We start from the raw sequence: 21,297 nt of genomic DNA, 5'->3' as shown, positions 1-21,297 counted from the left end.
TGTTCTGTTGATTTTTTGAAATCTCTTGAGCTGTCATTTTTTGCACTTTATCTATCATTGTTGAATGCAGTACGTTTCACTATATGAGAGTTTTATGGGAACAACAATTGAAGCAATACTTGAAGAGAAACATCAACAAATAGAACAATCTCTTACTTCTCAAGTGCTCCAACTTTTTTTAAAAATTTTTGGTCAGCGGTGAACTATGAGAGCTTTTCCAATTTTGGCATAAGAACAATCCTCGGTCGGTGTAGTGTGGATTAAAGCTTCCCATTTGCCTCTTCACTAAATGCCTGAGTGTCAATTTCAAAACAGCTGTTCCTGCTTTTATTGTATTTCTTACACTAGCCACTCTTTTTGATTTTCCAATGATGTTGCCCATTTGTGCACGAATTACTGGCAGATTTGTGAATTGGATTCATGACTAATGGAAATTAGATTTTAGTCCACTTTTACTTGGTTATCAAAATTAAAAGACCTTTCCTCACATCATTTGTCTCTGTTCGAACCGAAACAAAACATTTAGTGCAATTCTAAATCTTCCTGTTACATTCCTAAAACGTAGACCTTAAATTTTTGCTTTACCCAAAAGTTTGCAGTGCAACTTTTCCACTGTATTAATAGGTATTCAATCAGCCAAAATGAATGTACATTCTCAACAAATGAGGAGGTTCCTCTAAGGTTTTGGAGTAGATTTGTAGCTCGGGTTGTGGGTTTTGAGGTTGGTTGGCTCGCCGAGCTGGTTTCTTGTTTTGCAGATGTTCCTCCCTTGGCTCAGTATTCCCCTCCCAGACAAATAAGAGGGAGTACTGCAAGAATGAGCAGAGCAATTCCAAGAAACTGATGAGCAAAAACAAGGAGCATCAGTGGAACATAATAGAACATTTACAGAACAACTTAAGAAAACCAGATTAAGACAGCCCTTTTGCTTTCAATTTACAATCTGCCTCTTGCATATTGCAATTATATTTAAATATTGTCTCCTCACTGCTCACTTTGTGTTTCCTTCTAATTTTCAGGTATATATTTAATTGGTCTTTTAAGCTATTTTACATCTGCTTTATGGCCCCTTGGCTTCTGCTGACTTTTTTTTTTCTCAAGTTATATCTCTTACTTAATCCTTCCCAGATGCTGGAATTTGATTTTAAATATTTCTTTAATTTCAGCGCAACATTAAGAAGAGAAAACTGGAAGATGGCGAAAGTAATTGTCCAGGTAAAGGATGCTTGCATGGAGCTGGGCATTTGGGTTAATAGTTTGTCATCATGACCCTTTTCTGAAACCAAAGGCTGAATTTTCCTGGGACTGGGGGAATAGTTAGGAAGTGGCTCAGGCCACCTTTTGAATTAGCGTGGGAAGCAGAGGAGGGCAGCTGATTTACAAAGCCCCGGTTAGGAGAGATTTTTGGGTTGGACACTCCATGTCCAGGCATGTGCAACAGACACCACATCTTTGACAGCAGCCTCCCTGTTGCAGGCCATGGCAACCATCAGAATTTAAGTCTCCAATCCCCAAAGATGGGGTCTCTGGCAGCAAATGCTGTCTTCTTGGCACCAACACTTTCACTAATGTAGTTTCCCTTCCAGTCCAAGGATCCTACTGGTTTGGCCCCTCTGAAATAGTCCTTTAACTTTACAACTCCAAGATCACCTTATTGTCTGAGACTCTAGCTTGCTAGTTTGGAAACTCATAGGTGACCAGTTAGAAGGCTGTCAACGGGAATGTTGCTTCAGTAGTTGTTTCCAGCGAGCGAGAGTTCTTATTTAGTCTCAATGATACTGAAGCTAACAAAAAAATCCTCCCCACGATTCCTATTTTAACACTTGGCTGAGAAAATAACCTGTCTGTTATAACCATGTAACTTCCTGTTGCACAATTATTCTCTATATTGTTTATGTAACTTAAAAGCCTGTTTAAAATTGCATATTTCTGACTCCAGTTTGTTTGTGTAACTGTTTTTTAATGAAGTTGGCCTGAGGGGCAGTATTTATTGTTGGCAGCGTTCTGGTCCAGATAATCTTTTTGTTTGTAATTATAACTATTTGTTTAAATGCTTATGGCCTTACACCGCAGTCTCAGAATAGTCTCTAGCTGATGGAATTTTGTTCTCCTTTTCTTGACTGTTACTTGCACAAGAGTTGGACATGTGACAGCAAACCTCCAATAACTCACCATTCTCTGCATGTGAGCGTGTGCAGAGGTTGATGGCAAGCTAGACTGTGGGTTGGTACTGTAAGTTTAGTTTTCAAACAATGCCCAGACAGCCAAGTTTCATATATTGAAACAATCAATAACAGTTAGGAATTGAAAAGAAGAATTACAGAAAATTAATAGAATCCCTACAGTTGTAGAAGCAGGTCATTTGGCCCACTGAGTCCACACTGACCCTCCGCAGACAATCCCAAACACTGTCACCCACCCTCACCCTATTCCTGTAACCCTGCATTTCCCATAATCCTTCTAGCCTGCACACTAGGGCAGTTTGGCATGACCTGCACATCTTTGGACTGTGGTCCAAAGAAACCAATGCACCCGGAGGAAACCCACGCAGACATGGAGAATGTGCAGACTCCACACAGTCGCCTGAGGCTGGAATCAAACCCCAGATCCCTGGCGCTGTGAGACAGCAGTGCTAACCATAGAGCCACTGTGCCAAATTATATTATCCAACAGTTTTCAAAAGAAAATCCTGATTGCCAATAACACAGGGTGGCACAGTGGCTCAGTGGTTAGCACTGCTGCCTCACGGCACCAAGGGCCCGGGTTCAATTCCACCCTCAGGTGACTGCCTGTGTGGAGTTTGCACATTCTCCTCATGCCTGAATGGGTTTCCTCCGGGTGCTCCGGTTTCCTCCCACAGTCCAAAGATGTGCATGTTAGCTATATTTGCAATGCTAAATTGCCAGCAATGTCTAGGGATGTGTAGATTAGCTAAGTTACATGCAGATGGGTGGGATGCTCAGAGGATCAGTGTGGACTTGTTGAGCCAAAGGATCTGTTTCCCCGCTGTAGGTATTTTATGACGATTATCAGTAATAAATCAGTAGGCCATTAAGTGCACACCAACAATGTTTCAAAAAATGGTATTATTTCCAAGAATAGCAATAGACAGATGTTTTAACCCTTTAAATGTTTGATCTTTTTGCTCATCCAAAATTATCTTTGGCATAAGGGCAGGAGTGTTGTAGGTTTTAATGTTAGGTACTTAATTCAGACTTCTAAATTTAATCTTCTTTGGGCAGATATCTTGTCATGTTTATACAATTGTGTGTTGATTGCTTTTTATAAAGAAAACTTGCTTTTTAAATTTGCCTTTTTAAGCCTGAGCAAAGCTTTTTGTATTATGGAGCTCTGAGCTGCAGAAGTTTGTTGTCTGAAGTTGTATAATTTGCTTACACAGTTATTTTAGCACAAAAACATTATGCTGTCTCCATTAACCCTTTTGTATAACTTGTCTGGTTTAGTTACTTTGCATTTGTGTAATGCTGACATTTCTGTTGGAAGAGAGGAAGAGATGCTGAACAGACTGAGTGGGGAGGATGTTTCGACTCAAATAGGGCTATAAAATTAAAGAATTACTTTTGGAAAAATAGTTGTCAGTTTAAAAGTTACATTGAGCAATTGTGATGATAAAATGAGGCATTGTTATTGTAAATTTGCCATATCATTATCTTCCATATATAAATCAAAATTGTATATTGTGGGAACTGCATTGACTCACTTGAAGTGATATTTGGCTTTGAATCCGTGATAAGGCAGTTTGCTAATTAAGGACTGTGTGAATAATGTCGGCCAGACACACACTAGTGATTAGATGTTCCATGTAACCAAAAAATAGTAATTCACCCTTGATTAGAAAACTGTAAGCGTTAGACTGGGTTGGATTAAGCAAAGACAATAGTGTTAAGTGAGCAAAATGCACCTGTTGTGCTTCAGGGATATGCAGAGCAGTCAGGGCAATATTTGAAATCAAGACTGGAAAGGTTAGAGGATGGCGGTGAAGTGGCTACAGTTACATACTATCATGTTCAACTTCAGATAGTGACCAAAGAGAGAATGATTGAATTATGTCAAAGCTGCGAACAGATTTAAAAAGTTGCGGAGGAATTGTCCCCATTGACAAAGGAACATAATTACAGATTCAGTAGCCCAAATCTGGGATATCCAAAAAACAGAATATTATTTTACTCTTAGTCCACAGAGCACAGTGAATTGGTGGAAAGTAATGAATAATTGCAAACTCTTTGAAATATAATGTATGGTTAAATGGGCGTTTATATTAAATACACCCTTGAAATCATTGTGCCCACTGAAAGGTATTTTTAATCCCTCACTCTGAAGACAGGATATTAAGTATGGGGATTAAATACCAGGCATTTGTCTTGCTGAGAATATCTCGTGGGTTAATGCAGGTGTCTAAGAAGGATTGCTGAGTTCAACCACAAAAGATGGAACAACCTCAGGCCAGTTTAGAAACTTGGAAGTAAAATGCTTATCTTTGTCACCTGTCACTGTCTATTGATCTGGTGGATAATCAAAAATCTGGGCAAATCCTGGACGGCATATAGACAGGTTAAGAAGGTGTTTAGCATGCTTGCCTTCATTCCCCGGACCTTTGAGTTGGAATTTTATGTTGAGGTTGTACAGGACGTTGGTGGAGCTCTTCTCTTCTGCTCTTTATCAGAGTACTGTGTGCAGTTCTGGTCGTCTTGTATAAGAAGGATATTATTAAGCTGGAGAGGGTTCAGAGAGTTTTATCAGGATGTTGCCTGGAATGGAAGGTTTGAATTATAAGCAGAAGCTGGGACTTCTTTCACTGGAGGTAGGAGGTGAGGAGTGACCTTAAAAAGGTTTATAAAATCATGAGGGCTATCAATAAGGTGAATAGCAGTTGTCATTTCCCTAGGGTGGAGGTTTTCAAATCTAGGGGGGCATATTTTTAAGATGAGAGGAGAAAGATTTTAAAAAGACATGAGGGGCATTTTTTTTTTTTACAGAGTGGCTTGTGTTTAGGATGAACTTCCAGAAGAAGTCATGGATGTAGTTTATAGTTACAACGTTTAAAAGACATTTTAGATAAGTATATGAATAAAAAAGGTTTGGAGGGATATGGGCCAAGTGCTAGTTTAGTTTGGGATTATGGTCGGCATGGACTGGTTGGACCGAAGGTTCTGTTTCAATGCAGCCTGACTCTATGGCAGCTGCAGAAACCTAATGGGAAGGTTTCAAAGACAAAGTTATGGGTTTAGAGAGCAACAACATGGATGTAAAAAGAGTGGGCCATGTTTGATGTTTGATCAACTTAATCGGATGTCGATTGAAGGAGCAAAGAGCAGATTAGGGTAATGCATCAGCTTAAATATATTTTGGATCTTTAAAATGATTGTACATGTGGCCAATGCCACCACTAGATGGAGTACTGTGTCCACATGCATAAGATAGGAATGCAGCTTTTAAACTCATATGCATTATAACTTAATTGTAAATAAGGCCCCAAGAAATGAAAGCGCATTTATGCAGAGCCATTGAGAGTAGCCTTCAAAGCGTTGACTGTGTTTATGTTTTTATGTAGAGCTTTCTTTCCGATGTTTTAAAAGACCCTTTGTATTCTGTTGTCATTTTCCCATCTGTGATCTCCCTTAAGGGGCATGTAACTAATCTCGGCACTTTCCTCTTTAATTTCCTGGCTGACGGCAATTCAGCTATTCAGGGGTAATGGCCTCAAGAAACAGCAAAGACATCTTGTGGTTTGCAATTGTTTGACAGGGCACTGAGAGCTATGCAGACGTTGTATTACAGGCTGCATTTCATTTATGGTGTGTACGCACAGATGCATCACAGCAGCCTTTTATCAATTCTCCTTCATGGAAAATGGAAACTGTTTCAAAACATCTTCAACAATAAGTTGCTGCGTATTAGACTCATGACTGAGGTCAGAACAAGTAGTAGAATGGATTCAAGCTTAACAGAAAACATAACTTACTCGCTGCAAGGATTTGGGAGCAAAGGTGCTGAATGATTTCAAAATAAAATTGGGTAGGCACTTGAGGGAAATAGCTTGAAAAACTTTTGTGATAGAGTGATGATATGGATCTGATTGGATCGCTTTGCAGTCAACATAGAACCAGTGGGTTTACTGGTGGCCTCCTGGACCTTTATATCACTATAAATGCAAAACGAATCAGGTAATATTCATGAATAGAGAAACAGCATTAACTTTTCAGGTTTAATGACATTTCATTATCCATTAATTAGGAGGAGTGACTAAAACCTTGTGTCGAAGACATTGGGCCTTGGGTCGAACAGGTTGGGTTTTATGGGTCAATCGCCTGGGAGGTTATTCGTGACTGTTTGTTTTTTTTTGTTAGTGCTCTTGCGTTAGGAGTAGGAAATGTAGTAGAGCAATTTAATCAGTTGTGTAAATGGGACATTTTTTCTTGTGTGTAACCAATCCTGAATGAAAACCACTTGCCTCCAGTTCCCAGTGAGTGCCAGCATTCGTCATTTACTACAGTTTCATGATCTCCTTCACGGCAAACACGAGAGAAATGAGGCAGAAGATTCTCTGATATTGTAGATAGTATACCCGTTAACAGACATTTGGACAGATTCGAGGAAGTCTTACTTTGGTGTTTAATGTTTGGTGTTGCACACGAGTATTTTCTGCTGAAAAACAGGAAAATATTAAGTTTACCATCAGTTAAAAGAACTGTAAACAATGAAAAAAACTTTTAAAAATAGCTAATGAACATGAGACTAGTGGGAAAATCATTGGGGAGGAACTGAGAAATGTCTTTGGATATCTGGAATGTTTCACTTTAAGTTCATGTACTTTATATTTCTTATCAGTACAATTTCACTGCTTTTATAACTTTGTAATTTACCAAGAAAACACACCCACTCCTCCAGCAGTCAGCTCATTGTAAAAGCTGATAAACCAGTGTGGTTGAGTTTCTCGATAAATCTCAGGCCTCCGCACTGCTGTCCTGGGTCCCCAGAAGCTTCTGGGGTCTTATCTCTGTTGAGGCCTACACGTCAGTGGTGGAGTGGGGTGAGGAATAAGTATATCCAGTGGAAAGATGGTAAGTACTTTTTTATACTCTTGTGCTGAGGAGGATGACTGTCAGGGAGGGGAAGGTTGGAGACAAGGACAGGGCTTCTGACTTTGAGGCCAAACCTTTTACCTTCCATCTGTTCTTCCACCCCTACATTGGAACAAATGGAGGACCCCCCCCTCCCCAAAAAAAACCTAGCAGCAGGTCACCATGGAACCAATAACACCAGGTGGCAAGTTGAGGGCTTTGCGTGGCTATTCAGTGACCAGTTAAGGACTTTAATTGGTGGCAAGTCGTGAAGTTCACCCATGAACCTTGTCACCCCGACCTTAAATAGTAAGCTGGTGAGAAGGTGGTCACCTTCTCGCCATGGCAAACTCTCCACATTATTTCCCCTTCTTTCCACCTCCAGGGAGGGGAGCATGCCATGCCTTTTCAATGTGCAGTCTTGATTAAGTCCCTGGCAGTAAACCGTAGCGGTAAGTTCAACAGAGATTGTTCACAGCTGGCATTCAGTCATTCAGACTTTGCGATTCAGAATTGCTGCAAGAGTTAAAAGTGCAAATTGCAGGAAGTGTTCAGAAAATCTGCCAGCTTTTAAGCGCTTAATATTTTTGGCATTAGGACATCTGGTAATGGTCCAATGCCCAAAGTTAACATCTTAATCTGACAGACGTGCTGTGTGTTTTCAGCCTCTGTTTTTATTGTTGGGGAATAGCAATTTTGATCCCAAAGTTTTTATTTTAAATATGGCAACGTTGTACTGAACAAAATATTTTTAAAGTTTGCATTGCTTGATTTGTGGTCTTTGTTACACTTTTCAATTATAGGAACAAAGGTGTTTGTAATTCCAAATGGAATGCTGAAGAGTAACCAGCAGCTGGTTGAGATGATTGAGAAAATTAAACCAGAAATCAGGACACTCATGGAGAAGTGCAACACAGTAAGTGACATATTTTGCAACTTGTCATTCTGGTGTGCCTTCGGCTTTGTGCAGTTAGCAAAATTTGATTGTGACTTCAGGGAACAATTCTGCATTTAGGTGCAGATGAGTGTAAGCATGGCCCCACGAGGACTAACTTTTCAATGATGTTGAGAAATTCCATCCATCAGACATATCCTCCGCTGTAGGAAAAAACCATGTTAGAAATCCCGAGCGGAAAGGACATCCCTACCATTTCTTTAGTGGCACTTTTAAGAACCGTTGTGGAACTGAAAAAACATAGTTGCAGCTTGGATGAAGTATGCTTCACCTAATTTTCCATATTTTTTGTTTAATGTCTTGTACCTTCAGGCCTGTTCTTTACAAATGAGGCTGTAACATGGAAGAAACTTTCATTCTGGCTGCTGTTCCCAGCGTGAATCTGGAACCTTGCCTCCAATACTAACGCAAAGCAGATACAGACTCAGTTGTATACAATAATAGGGTAAAATTCCTGGTACTGCCCCATGAATTGGAAATGAACATTTGGAACTCTTTCGCCAATTGCTCTTCTTGTTGTCTGTTATTTTTAATCTTCATATGGAATATCTTGACTTTATTCAGCCATGTACATCTCCTAAAATATTGTTAATTTCGACAAGATGCATACGGGGTGATTGGCGCCAAGGAGTCAACATTCTGGTGGCAAAGAGGTGAAAAGTAGAAATGAGAAACCAGTAAATAGGCCCCAAGGTAAACAAAAATATTGAAAACGTCCTCTCAGATCTATAGGACTGTAAAGATACAGGTGAAAAAATATGGGATCTAAACGGAAAGCAAGGAGGAGAGGTCAACTCTATTTGGATTGAAATTGAGCAGTCTAAGGTTAAAATGGGTAGGGAATGTCAATGCACTCCCTCCAGCCCCATTCTGCCTCAGGACATTGCGATGTTTTACAGGATATGATGCAAATATACCATAAAAACAGGGATAGACCAGACTGTCAAGCCTGCTTCACCATTCAGTCAGATCATAGATAATTGTGTGCCTCAGTGCCACTTGCTCACACTACCTCCATGTCTATTAATGTCATAGTCTCAAGATATCGATCAATTTCTGAATAGATTGATTTCAATGACAGAGCTTTCGCACCTCTCTGTGGTAGAGAATTATGTTCACCATGATCTGAGTGATGAAATTGACTGTATAACCATTGACTATGTAACAATGTTCAGGGGCAATTTTTGACTTGAGAAGAATGTGCATCTTGAGATCCATGCTACTAAGGGGTACAGCCATGTATAGAGTTCCATGGTTTTATTAACTACCCGAAGAGTTAGAACCATAATACTGTTTCCATGTCAAGTCTAGTCATACATGTTTGAACAAAAGTTGAGTTTCATTTACAAAAAACGATTGGTTTTTAACTATCTGACTCGTTTGGTAAAGAATCTTAATTCATATGTCTGACCTTATTCTATGTAAATTAACACTAAATACTAAGTTACGTAAATACGAAGCCTGCAGAAGCAAGTTGAATTGTGATTTTAAGTAGCTAAAGGTGTTCTCAATGAAAGCAGCATGCAGAAATTATATTAATCTTTAATAAGCTACAAGGAAACAAACTTCATTAATTTGGCTGCAAGAAAGAACCATGTGCTCCAGTTCTTTCCAAGCTTCAAACGTGTAGAAATCTGCAAACAGATTTTGGCAAGGACTCAGTGGTCAAAGCCAAGAGAACATTTTATTCTTTTTCTCTCTCCCATATGGAATTACTATATATGAGAGAGAATAAAAATAATGACTCCAGATGCAAAAGCTGTATTTGTAGTGTCGTCATTCACGCGGTATCTGAATTTCTCGTACGTGTGGGTTGTACAGCTGTGTCATTCTCAGTTATTTTGAACTGCCCTAGGTTAAAATGTGGGTTCAGCTACTGATACCAAGGATAGAAGATGGCAACAATTTTGGCGTTTCTATTCAGGTACAATCATTGCATGCGCTTTTTTTAACAATTTCCTCACATTTATTTCCTACACCCTCGATTTGCTATTTATTTTGCATTTAGGGATCTTGTTCCTCACCCTGTTGATCAAGCTGGGAGTTGTTAGCTGGAATTGGAGGGCCTTGCTTCTTTATCTGCATATCAGCATCATGCACTGTCAAATCATGCAGTGCGACCAGCTGTATGGTAAACGTCACTGTATTCTGCATAATTGCAACTATGTAAGAGTGCAATCTCCTGTACTCTGATTACTGTTCTGATTGTTGAACTGTGGGTAGCTTTGTTCTGTGGAAATGCATCTTCATAAAAGCATCTCCTCCGAGCATCCAGGCTTGTTTCTCACGAAGAATTTGCTGCTCGTTAGGATGTGGCTGCCTTCACCTCAGCCTGGGCTGCTTTTAAACCCAAGTGCCAAATATGCCTAGATTCAAGTCCCACCTTACCCATTCATATGACAAAATCAACCTATTCAGAGTGATATTAACACATCTATAATGAACTTTGATCAAATGTCTGTGTCACTAGGCCCAGTTCAGTGTTGAGTTCTGAGGAAGGGTCACTGGACCCGAAAGGTTAACTCTTGAATTTTTTCTTCACAGATGCTGCCAGACCTGCTGACCTTTCCAGCAACTTTTGTTTTTGTGCAGTTCAGTGTGCACTATCATTTTTTCAGCTTTGCCTGTTACGCTAAGAAAATAAATGAGATAGGGCATCGTATTGCGTAGGCATATTTTGAAACTGATGATTTTATCTACATATGCATTCAGTTAGAATGCATTAGGTAATTAATATGTGCATGTTATATTTTAATGGAACAGTTTCATATCTGTTGTTCATCATTGACAGTGCTTCCTTAGTTTATTATCACTTCATTTATTGCATTAGATTTATTTCTTTAACTGTCAAACATAGTCAAGAATCCAGTATGAAGTGCTCCTGATGGAACACTGGAAAACTAAAACGTAAAGTAAAAAATCTCAGCTGTTCAAACGTGTGAATGAACACAATTCACCAGGTGACATGTTGGGTGATGTATTTGGATCTGTTTCTGTCAGACTGCCGTTTGTTTTTTTGGACCTGCCAACATTTCTTGCTCTTCGATACCAGTCTTGTCACTGAAAGTTAAAGTTAAGTGTAATTATGGCAAAAGCTGAAGTCCTCTGTGGCAAGTCTCACTAAAACTGCTACAAACTTAAAAATGCCACTTGTTTCTTCTGGGCTCTTTTTTTAAGCCTATGTTTTCGGATAAATTTTTTTTTAATTGTAACAAATTTTTCAGCTTGATTAAAGTTCATTATAGATACTTTAATCAACCTATTCAGAGATATTATGTCACATGAATGGGGAAGGTGGGACTTGAACCTAGGTCTTCTGGCTCAGAGGTAGGAACATTACCACTGTGCCATCAACATCCTACTTCAGAAAGGTATTGCTCTAGATTGAAAGAACTTTGGTCTTTCACCAACACCAGTGTTAACCATCACTTGCTTGCCCATATCATTATATTGGAATTTAAGGGAACATCAGACAGAATAAATGACTGAGTCCAGTTGGAAATGGAGATTTTCTAAACCAATTGTGACAAATCTATTAATACAATATTAAATGATTTGTACAGTAATTCAGTATTGGTAAGTCAAGGTAAATGCTTTGCACAAACTTTGCAGCTATATTGCCATAGCACTTGTTCAATCCTTTTGTTTCCCTTCCCACATTCAATTAAAGGAAGAAACTGTTGCAGAACTTCGAACAGTTGAAAGTGAAGCTGCTTCATACTTGGATCAGATCTCCCGGTAAGTGTGGACTTTCATGTATAATTCATTTATCTGGACTTATCCATTAATTTATATTAGAACTTTTTGGAATGCACACTTAAATAAAATATATTCTGTTTAATGTTTCCAACTTTTTTTAGAAACTTCACATTGATAGTTTAGTTTGTTAATTGATGGGGAGTATAACTAGTATCATCTTTGAGTGTTAAAAATATAAATGATGCCCAGCTTTCTGGTTCTACAAGCCAACAAAACCCAAATTTAAACACACTTATGTATTTGTGGTTTTCCAGATACTACATAACAAGAGCAAAATTGGTATCCAAAGTAGCTAAGTATCCCCATGTGGTAAGTGGTAGTACAACTTTGATGTGAAAGTATATTTGCCACTAAAATTAAGTGTTATGTCCAGACTGAAATACATGCATAACCAGTCAATTGGTTCCTTTTGTCAAGTTGTACAAAACTACAAATAGTTAATCACACTATTTTCTATGCTTCTACAAAAATCTTTGATCGCACATTCAAAGTTTGATGAGAGATGTGGGTGCATTTTATCATAACGTTGTGACTGAAATCAATGGCATGCTTTTGTACACTAACCTCACCGAGCTGTACTTCCTCTCCACCTTTCTCCACCCCTCTGTTCCTAAATTGTCGGACTGCTTATCTAACATCCACTACTGGATAAGGGCAAGTTTCCTCTGATTAAATATTGGAAAAACTGAAGCCTTTGGTCCTGTAACAGACTCCACTCCCTCACCACCAATTCTGTTCCTTTCTCTGGTAGCCATCTGAGATTTAACTAAACTTCACAACTTGTGACATAATTGACGCCCAGGTGACCTTATGGTGTCTCTGAAACCATCTATTTCCATGTCAGTAACATTGGCCATCTTCATCCCAAATGTTAATTGGCTGTGCTTTCAGCTGCCTCTGCTCTAACCTTTAGGATTTTTTTTCCTTTCTTGGTTTGTGGGTGTGACTAACAAGACCAACATATGTTGCCCGTCCCTTATTGTCCTTGAATGATAAGACTTGCTTGATCATTTCAGAGGGCAGTTAAAAATATCTACATTGTGTGGGTCTGGAATCACATTGAGACCAGACTGGACAAGGATGGCAGACTTCCCTTTTGTAGAGGACAGTATTGATCCAGTTGGGATTTTACAACAATTGACATGTTTACCATCCGATTAACTTTTTTCAAAAAAATTCAGATTTATTAATTGAATTCCGGCTTCGCCATCTTCTGTGAAGGGATTCAAAGCTGTGTCCCAGATCATTAGCTTAGGTCACTGCACTAGATATTCATGACACAAATACTGCAACCCTGCTGCATCCATAGTCCTCTCTTTGTCTAAGCCATGGTTGTCTGGCTTAATATTGCCTTAAGTGGCTGAATGACACACAGTTTTACGTTTCCTCTGTGACGTACCTTGGGATGTTTGATTATATTAAGACTGATATAAACACAAGTGATTGTTTTTAAAAAAGAATGGAGTGAGGTTTAAGCCTGGAATCTCACGAAATGCCACTTTCTCTGCCACCTGGAAATCCGAGTACACTGTAATGTAGTCAGAGTCTAGGAGTAGGATATATGACCTGAAAAGTAATTTACAAAATAAATTAGATTAAAATTGCAGTGGATCTTTAATTGCTTGTGGACAAATGCAACTGAATTGTAGTTTAAGTAAAAGTAAGTAATTCTGTCAGCCACCTGGTAAATACAGCTGTGCATTGGGAAATGCACAGATGACGGAATTATCTACCACTAATACTCTCTTCATTATAAAATCCCATTTAACTTTTGTTTTTATGCATTTATATATTTGTTTTGAAAACAATTTTTTATCTCCACAGTGAGGGTAAAAATCTAGCTCATGTTAATTGAGAGGGGATATCTATATTTGATGTACAATGAGTTAGGACAATTTCCTCTCTGTTCCTGCTAGATCAGTGTTCAATTCAACCTGAGCTTGGGCAGCCACACTGCTGTTCAGTAGTTGAAATTGAATCATGTTGAAACAGATTAAAATAAAATAAAATACATCAAATCAAATCCATGCAATATTTGACATGAGTGCATGGAGACTGACATTAAGTGCAGAAAGCATTCTTTCAAAAATAAACTCTGCGAGAACTACAAAATTTGGCATAAACATTACCATGGAGTACTTTGTTGTATTTATAGTCATCCCTATCCAGTAAACAGAGTTTGCCTCTGCTTGAACTCTTAATGATCTATGTGTATGATGTGATGTTATTACTTTCCTTGTGTTCAATGCTGGTACTTTTGAATTTCACTTTTGTTTGGTTGAGCAACACACAGACGGGCACAGTAATTTTTCTGTCGTGGAATTTTAGTGACCCATTCAGCCTGTCTTGCAATAAATATTGACTTGTGCTGGCTGTAGCTGTTTTGCCAGACACCTTCCAACACCCTATTCAAATCTGGTCTCCATTCATGAGTGTAAACAGGGAGTGCTTGATGAAGGGGGAAACATGACAGAAGAACAAAACTCTGCGCTTACTTCAAATCCACGACGCGTGCTATAAGCAGGAGATTGTGGTTGCTTTCCCCACTGACCTCTGAATGCCTAGATCACTTGCAGCATCAGTGTTGCCATGCCTGCTGAAATCAGCTAATTTAAGTCATGAAGAATGGTCAGTAGCTTTAGATACAGGGCTGCAGAGACATAATCAGTTGGCAGTTCCTTTTGAAATAGAAATTGGAGCAATAATTTACCTGTTTCGATGTTTAGGAAGATTACCGTCGCACAGTGTCTGAAATTGACGAAAAGGAATACATCAGCCTTCGGTTAATTGTTTCTGAACTGAGAAACCAATATGTAAGTATAAATTCAGCCCGTGTGTATGGTGATCTCATAAAACAAGTCTTAGTTTTCGATGTTGCAAGCAGTGTTTTGAAAACTGCTACAGCTTTATCATGTCAGCAATCTCTTATTTTTCACTTCCATGCCCACTCATTTAAAAAATGTTTCCCTAGCAAGTGTAACGATTGCTCCTCATAACTTTTCCTGAGCTTCCTTTGGGGACATGCCCTGATGTGGGGTTGATGCTCACCTTTCATAATAGTGTGTGAAAATTTTCCTGGTGGATAATTGCAGGTCCAAATTGGTATTCCAATCCTTCAAATGTGCAGTTTGTTGGGAGGTCCTGTAATTTACTGGGCCGTGTGTGCCAATAATCATACCCCACTGTTCCACAAGCCACCACAAAATGTATAAAATCCCAGTGAAACCACTAAAATGACCGATTTGCTTGACTGACTGCTACTGAAGACAAAAACAGGTTCACACTAGGTTTCACCAGTGACAGAAAAGCTAACTTTAACAAGAACAGAAAGGAGATCTCATATACTGCTGTGTAACCTAAAATATACTCCTTCAAAAAACCCGAATTCATATGCACTCAATCTTAATTAAGACAGACAAAGGACAAATGGTTTAACATATATAATGAGTGGGAAAATAATGTATAAAGAGTAAGCAAAAGTCTGAAAATCAACAGCCCAGACCACAAAGTAGAAAGCTATTTTTACTCAGTTCTTTTGAATTTTGCAGTGGCAAAATGCTCCTGTAGGGTAATGGTTGTTCTTCTGTTTGATGGTTTATAAGGTGAACATGAGTCTTGTTTCTTAGTTTTTCTGTCTTTCCCTTCATGGAGAGAGAAAGAGATGGATCTTTTCTGTTTGCAGGCACTGAATGCTGCTCTTCCTCTGTTGCTCTTGGCACTTATAGTTTTCTAACACTCAATCAATCAGAGGGCTGTTGTCAGGCAGAAATTCCTTCACTCAGATTCTTGGTGCTATTCATTCTTGAATTTACACCCGTACTGCTTCAAAAGCAGCATGGTATTGAACGGCTCAATAATACAGAACACTTGGTTTCCAGTTGTAAAACTCTGCTGAGTTACAGTCGGCCAATTTCCATTTCAGTTTATAGTTTCAAAACAAAACTGATCTCTTAAAAGTATGTTGCCTTTGATCATAACATTAGGTAAGGAACACTGCCTTTGTTAGGAATCTGACTCTATGGACATTTCAAATACATTATTAATACTATTATTCTTCCTCTCATTCAGGTTATAAAATTATATAGATATCAATGGTGCAATGCTGTTTTTATTTTTTTATTTACAACCTCAAACCAAAAGTTAATCTCAATTTAGTAACTGACTGAATATTCCTTCTCTTCTGGTTAAAAACATGGGTGAAATGGAAAGTATCAGTCCAAATCTAACCATGATTAATCTGTTTCCACCTTAACAAGGTCCAATGATGACTGATATGGGAAATCTCAAATTACAGGATACAAATTGGCATCCAAAAAAATAAGAACTAGGAGCAGGAGTAGGCAATTCAGCCCCTCGAGCCTGTTTCACTATTCAGTACAATCACGGCTGATCTCACCTCTGCCTCAACTCCACTTTCCTGTCCACTTCGCATAACCTGTCCAACTGTTACTAATTAAAAATTTGTCTATCTCTTCCTCAAACTTACTCAATGCCCCACTATCACCAGTCTCGGGTAGAGAATTCCATATATTCATGACCTTTTGAAAGAAGTCATTTCTTCTCATCCCTGTTTTATAACTGCTACCTCTTATCCTAAAATGACCTCTCGATCAAATAGGCCTGACCTTGCATGTCAGGAGTTGGTAACATTAAAGTGCAAAGTGATTCACTGTCTGAGAGTGAGATAAACTGCTCTCTAGGATTGAGAAGGATATAATTCACATGCCTGCTAACTGAAGGTCTGACCACAGACTTTGTTTACTCAGTTAGATTTCATAATTTTACACCCAAGACTGACAGATTCACTCATTATAACTCACTGGTCATTTCTTGTTTTAAATTTGTTGGGATTCTTCATGAGTTTCACTTAACTAGATAAACTGTTGTCCAGGATGGTCTTGACTGGGAAGTTTCCAAGTTCAGTTTTAATGTAAGCAAACTTAACTGCCTGGACTCGCATGAATGGTGTTCAAAGTGTATCCTCCAAATTGGGTAAACAGAATTTTCCCATTGAGATTTCTGGTTTGCAGGCTGCTCATTATAATTTCAAATATCCAATGATAGTGGGGATAGGAGTAGAATCTCTTCCTTTGCTGGTAAGTCCCAACTACAAAGTCTCAAGATTCATCTAGAATAATGGCACAAAATGGTTGACCATCTTGATTGTGCCACCACTTCAGACTGATTTCTAACCTTTAGTATTTTTCTCCTCTTAATTCCACCCTATCCCATTCTTCCCAAAATGCTATTTCAAACTTAACTCATGTCAAGCTAAAGAACAGAACATGTTGGAAATACTCAGCAAGTTGGGCAGTAACTGAGGAGAGAGATAAAATTAACTTTTCTGGACCATAACCTCTTATCATTCTGATGAAACGTTGATGCTTCATTCGTCCAAAATGTTAATTCTTTGTCACTCTGCGAATGTCACCAGACCTGCTAAGGATTTCTATCAACAGCAATATTTTTGCTTTAATATTCCTGACTAAAATTTGTTTGGAAATTGAGATGTTGCCATATAATAAGCAGAAAACTGTGTACGGATAACTTCATCTTTTGCTCCTAAAGGGAATAAGTTGATTTTTACCATATACTATTGTACAATGTACATTGCTGATACAGGTTGAAAACAGCTTTGTTGCTGGGTGTTGAGAAACTGAAAGGTCGAAAGGGTTTGATTAACTTTGAATCTGCGTTGTTAAATTGTACGATATTTGAGCACGGGATGCAAATAAAAAGCGACACGATCGTTGCTTTGGGCTGTTCCTGCTCAACTGATACTTAAAACTGAGTATTGCTTTAAGAAAAAAGAAGCATTTTCTAAAAGCTTTGCACTCATCAGGATATTTCACAAGAATAATAATTCAAGGAGAAAACAAACATTTATAGGCCATGAGAGGAGAGCACTGACTTGTGGGCAAGTGTACTCTGATAGATGTGTTGCCATGGCAAATGCATCATAATAATTTATAGTTAACAGCCAGGCTTTAATTCTGGTCAGGGCTTTTCCCTGAGAAATGAGTCACTGGATATGTGCTATCCATTTTGTTGAGTTAAAACAGGCACAGTGCATATACATATTCTTTGTGACTGACAAACCTAAATTGGTTGGTAGTGTAATTCTTTTGATATTGTATGTTCTGTACTACACATAATTACTTAAAATTATACAATGGGACACAAAAGAAATTCTTAAAAGCATTCTGGCTTTTGTTTTTCATTTTCCCAGCAGCTAAATTCAGCAATAAGTTGACATTGAACAAGAAGGCTATCAGCTAATGTCAATTTTGTCCTACTCTGCTGCAATCTTACAACTTACCCTAAATCTCACCCACTTTGTGAGTTGTTCAGCTTCTCACGCTGGCTGTCCTTTCAACATTAAAAGGCTTAATCTGCTAAATTATAAATCTGCAAGTTTATATTAAAGAGAGTTTCATTCTAGGATTGATTTACATTCAGCTTCTATAGAAGCAAACATACCAACTTTCTGTTCTTGCTGTTATCGATGCACTTGTTCATGAATTTAAAATATTGCATTTTTCCCCCAACAGGTAACATTACACGACATGATCATCAAAAATATTGAGAAAATCAAACGACCCAGGAATAGCAACACAGATGCATTGTACTAATTGGTGTGCTTCGTGAATTGGAATCTGACCTTTATAACCCCAAATATAAGACCGTGATTGCCTTGGCTTTGTTACGTGAGATTGGTCTTGTTGAGATGGAAAGAATTGGAGTGAAAAATGAAGCACAGTGTTTGTTGCGTTTTAGTGGAATAGCTGCAAAGGGATTTCCATTCATCTTTTCTTTTTATGATGTACAGAGGTTTTTAACCTTCAGGAATTCTTTCCCATTTTGCTTGACAAATCTTTGTAATGTACAGTATTACTGGTCTTAGCAAAGAATTCTGTTTAGAAGTAAGTTTTATTTCGAAATATGGTATTTTTCCATTTCTTTCACATCCTTCCCTCATTAAAAAAGATGACAGATGATGTACAAATTATCCTGTAAATGCTGAATGTTAGTCATGTACAACTCTAACATATAGGCAAACGCCCACAGAACACCAGGCACAGGTCTGAAGGCTGCAAATTGTAGAAAGGAGCACCTATTGCACCATGTTATACGGTACACTTACTGACTGTTCTATTTCCTTTCCCTGATTACCAGTGAACATTTTTTTAAAGAGAAGTATTTGAAAATGTTCTTTTAAAATAAAAAGTTGTGCTGTATGCGTAGTGTGAGCCTCCGAAGTGGGGATAAATGAAGTTATAAATTCTACGTAAATTACGTATTGCTATGATTTTTCTAATTGCCCTAAATTAGGATACTGAGCATTAGTTTCTCCAGTTTAACTTTTTCAGCTTCCTTTTTCTTGTGAAGTCTCTCACAATTTTTAAACCCCATCTCTGCATTTTGCTATGTATTCGTCCATTCACTTCTTTTTCTTGCGTAGGTTGAGAATGTTGAGCCCATTAGTCAAGAGCTTTTAGCGGGTGGACTGCACATTTACTGGTGAGCCCAACTTTCAGACCATGACGACTACTACAAAATTATCTAAGACCTAATAAAACATTCCTCTGAGACAATGTGTGTTGGGATCTCTGTCTGATGTATGCAGTAGCTTGCATATTGTAATCTGGTTATCTTGCACACAACACAGTTTACAGGAGCACTGTGCTGAGAGCAGCGGAACAAAATGTGATGGGAATGGTTTTATTACATCCCTACATTGTGGAAACAGGCCATTTGGCCCAACAAGTCCACACTGACCGTCTGAAGGGTATCTCACCCAGACCCATCCCCCTACCCCATTCCTGCATTTCCCATGGCTAACATACCTAACCTACACATCCCTGAACACTGTGGATAATTTAACATGTCCAACCCACCTAATTTTTACATCTTTGGACTGTGGGAGGAAACCCACACAGACATGGGGAGAATGTACAGCCTCCTCACAGGCAGGCACCCGAGGGTGGGATCGAACCCAGGTCCCTGGCGCTGAGGCAGCAGTGCCAACCACTGCCAAACACCATGCTCCCCATGGTGCTTTCATGCAAATTGAGGTAACCCTGTTATACAGGTTAGTCTGGTTTACACAATCTGTTGAAACTAAATTAAAACAGGTTAATTCATTTTTAACTGATTTAAGAATGCTGCCCTCCTCATTAGATTTGTCTTTCTAACTTTTTACTTCATTTGCTTTTATTGACTTGTCTCATTTTCTTTCCTCGCCATTTACCGCCCTGTTTGTACCAGTGTTCTTCCTAACTGTACATTCTTCTGAAATCATTAAAGTCTCCAGCAAAGAAATATGTTTTAAATGGTGATAACATGACTTGCACACGATTTGTGGAACATTTTGCCCAGGAAACTTCGTGGACTGCTTGCTTCTCAAGAAAAGGAGCTTGAATGGTATCTACCTCAGCAAGGACTGCACTAACGTTTAACATTTCATATTGTTACAGAATGGTTGACTCCTTCAGATTTTGGAAATGGATTATTAGGATGCTGTCTCCTGCAGATGGTTTGGTTTTCAACAATGGAAGCGTTGTTCTAAATTGCCTTGAAATGATTTGAATAGCAAGGTCACGGGAGCCTTCGGGCTTAGTGTTTTTTTTCCAATGGGCCTCCCGGCAGACCTAAGTAGATCTTTAGAGTTTTTTTTTAAATTAAAATTATGACATATATTCTATTTCTGCCATGTGTATTCTGCAGTTTCAAGCATAATGCAATGTTCTGTAGTCAAACGATGGGCTTGGGGTGCCTCTGCGTGTTCTTATCTGAGTAACAGGAGTCACTGGTGTTTCATGTCACTGTTGTAGTCTTCTGTTCTACAGCCTCACTTGACTGACTAACACAAACTTCACAAAGAATTCTGAAAAACAAAATATGTTTAGTTTAAAGCAAACAAAAAATAGATAACTTGAAACTGTGGACACCCAACTGAGTTAAAGAAAGCGATTGCCTCTGATACTAATGAGTATCTACATTTTTTTCATTACTCATTCAAGTGATTGTAAAACTATTTACAAGGTGTCTTGCTTCAAGTTTAACTGAATTCTTTCATCTGAAATTATCACCAAAAAAAACTTGGCATTAATTTGCTTTCTAGGTTTGGTAATGAGGAAGCCTTGTTTTCCTTTAGGTCGATGAGGAAGCGCTTCCCAAACATTTTTCGGACTGTGACCCTATTTTGAGGCTTAAATATTTTTGTAGCACCCTGCAGTGAGACCGGTGAGAACAGAAGGGGGATGTTGTGGGGTGATCAGTGTCGGGCAATAGGAGCCAATCTGCTAGAGTGAAAGTGCAGCTGTCATAATTCAGTCAGACCTCCATAATGGCCATTGTTGCTTTGGAACTTGTGACCCCAAAGTTTTAGCTCTTGAATCCATTTGGGGTCACAACCCACACTTTCGGAAGGCCTGCAGTAAGGGCACAAGAAGTTTGCAAGAGGAAGGCATTGACTTGATTTCTGTTTTTGTTTCTTTC

The 21,297-nt window shown here is 38.7% G+C and overlaps 1 protein-coding gene across 1 annotated transcript in view; it reads left to right on the top strand.

Annotated features, from left to right (window-relative positions):
• LOC109912277 (proteasome activator complex subunit 3) overlaps nucleotides 1-19,391 on the top strand; it is a 33,281-nt gene extending 13,890 nt beyond the window's left edge. The window contains exons 5-11 of the mRNA XM_020511676.2: nucleotides 1,167-1,215; nucleotides 7,886-7,998; nucleotides 9,893-9,961; nucleotides 11,708-11,775; nucleotides 12,051-12,105; nucleotides 14,523-14,609; nucleotides 18,348-19,391. Of these exons, the coding sequence (XP_020367265.2) occupies nucleotides 1,167-1,215; nucleotides 7,886-7,998; nucleotides 9,893-9,961; nucleotides 11,708-11,775; nucleotides 12,051-12,105; nucleotides 14,523-14,609; nucleotides 18,348-18,428 (522 nt within the window). The 3' untranslated portion in view covers nucleotides 18,429-19,391. The remainder of the gene's footprint in view (nucleotides 1-1,166; nucleotides 1,216-7,885; nucleotides 7,999-9,892; nucleotides 9,962-11,707; nucleotides 11,776-12,050; nucleotides 12,106-14,522; nucleotides 14,610-18,347) is intronic.
• The last annotated feature ends 1,906 nt before the right edge of the window (nucleotides 19,392-21,297 follow it).

This window comes from Rhincodon typus, chromosome 30 (assembly GCF_021869965.1).
Source record: "Rhincodon typus isolate 14 chromosome 30, sRhiTyp1.1, whole genome shotgun sequence".
Lineage (NCBI taxonomy): Eukaryota > Metazoa > Chordata > Chondrichthyes > Orectolobiformes > Rhincodontidae > Rhincodon > Rhincodon typus.
Note: the sequence above shows the minus strand (reverse complement) of the source record. Positions and strands in the feature narration are given on the sequence as shown.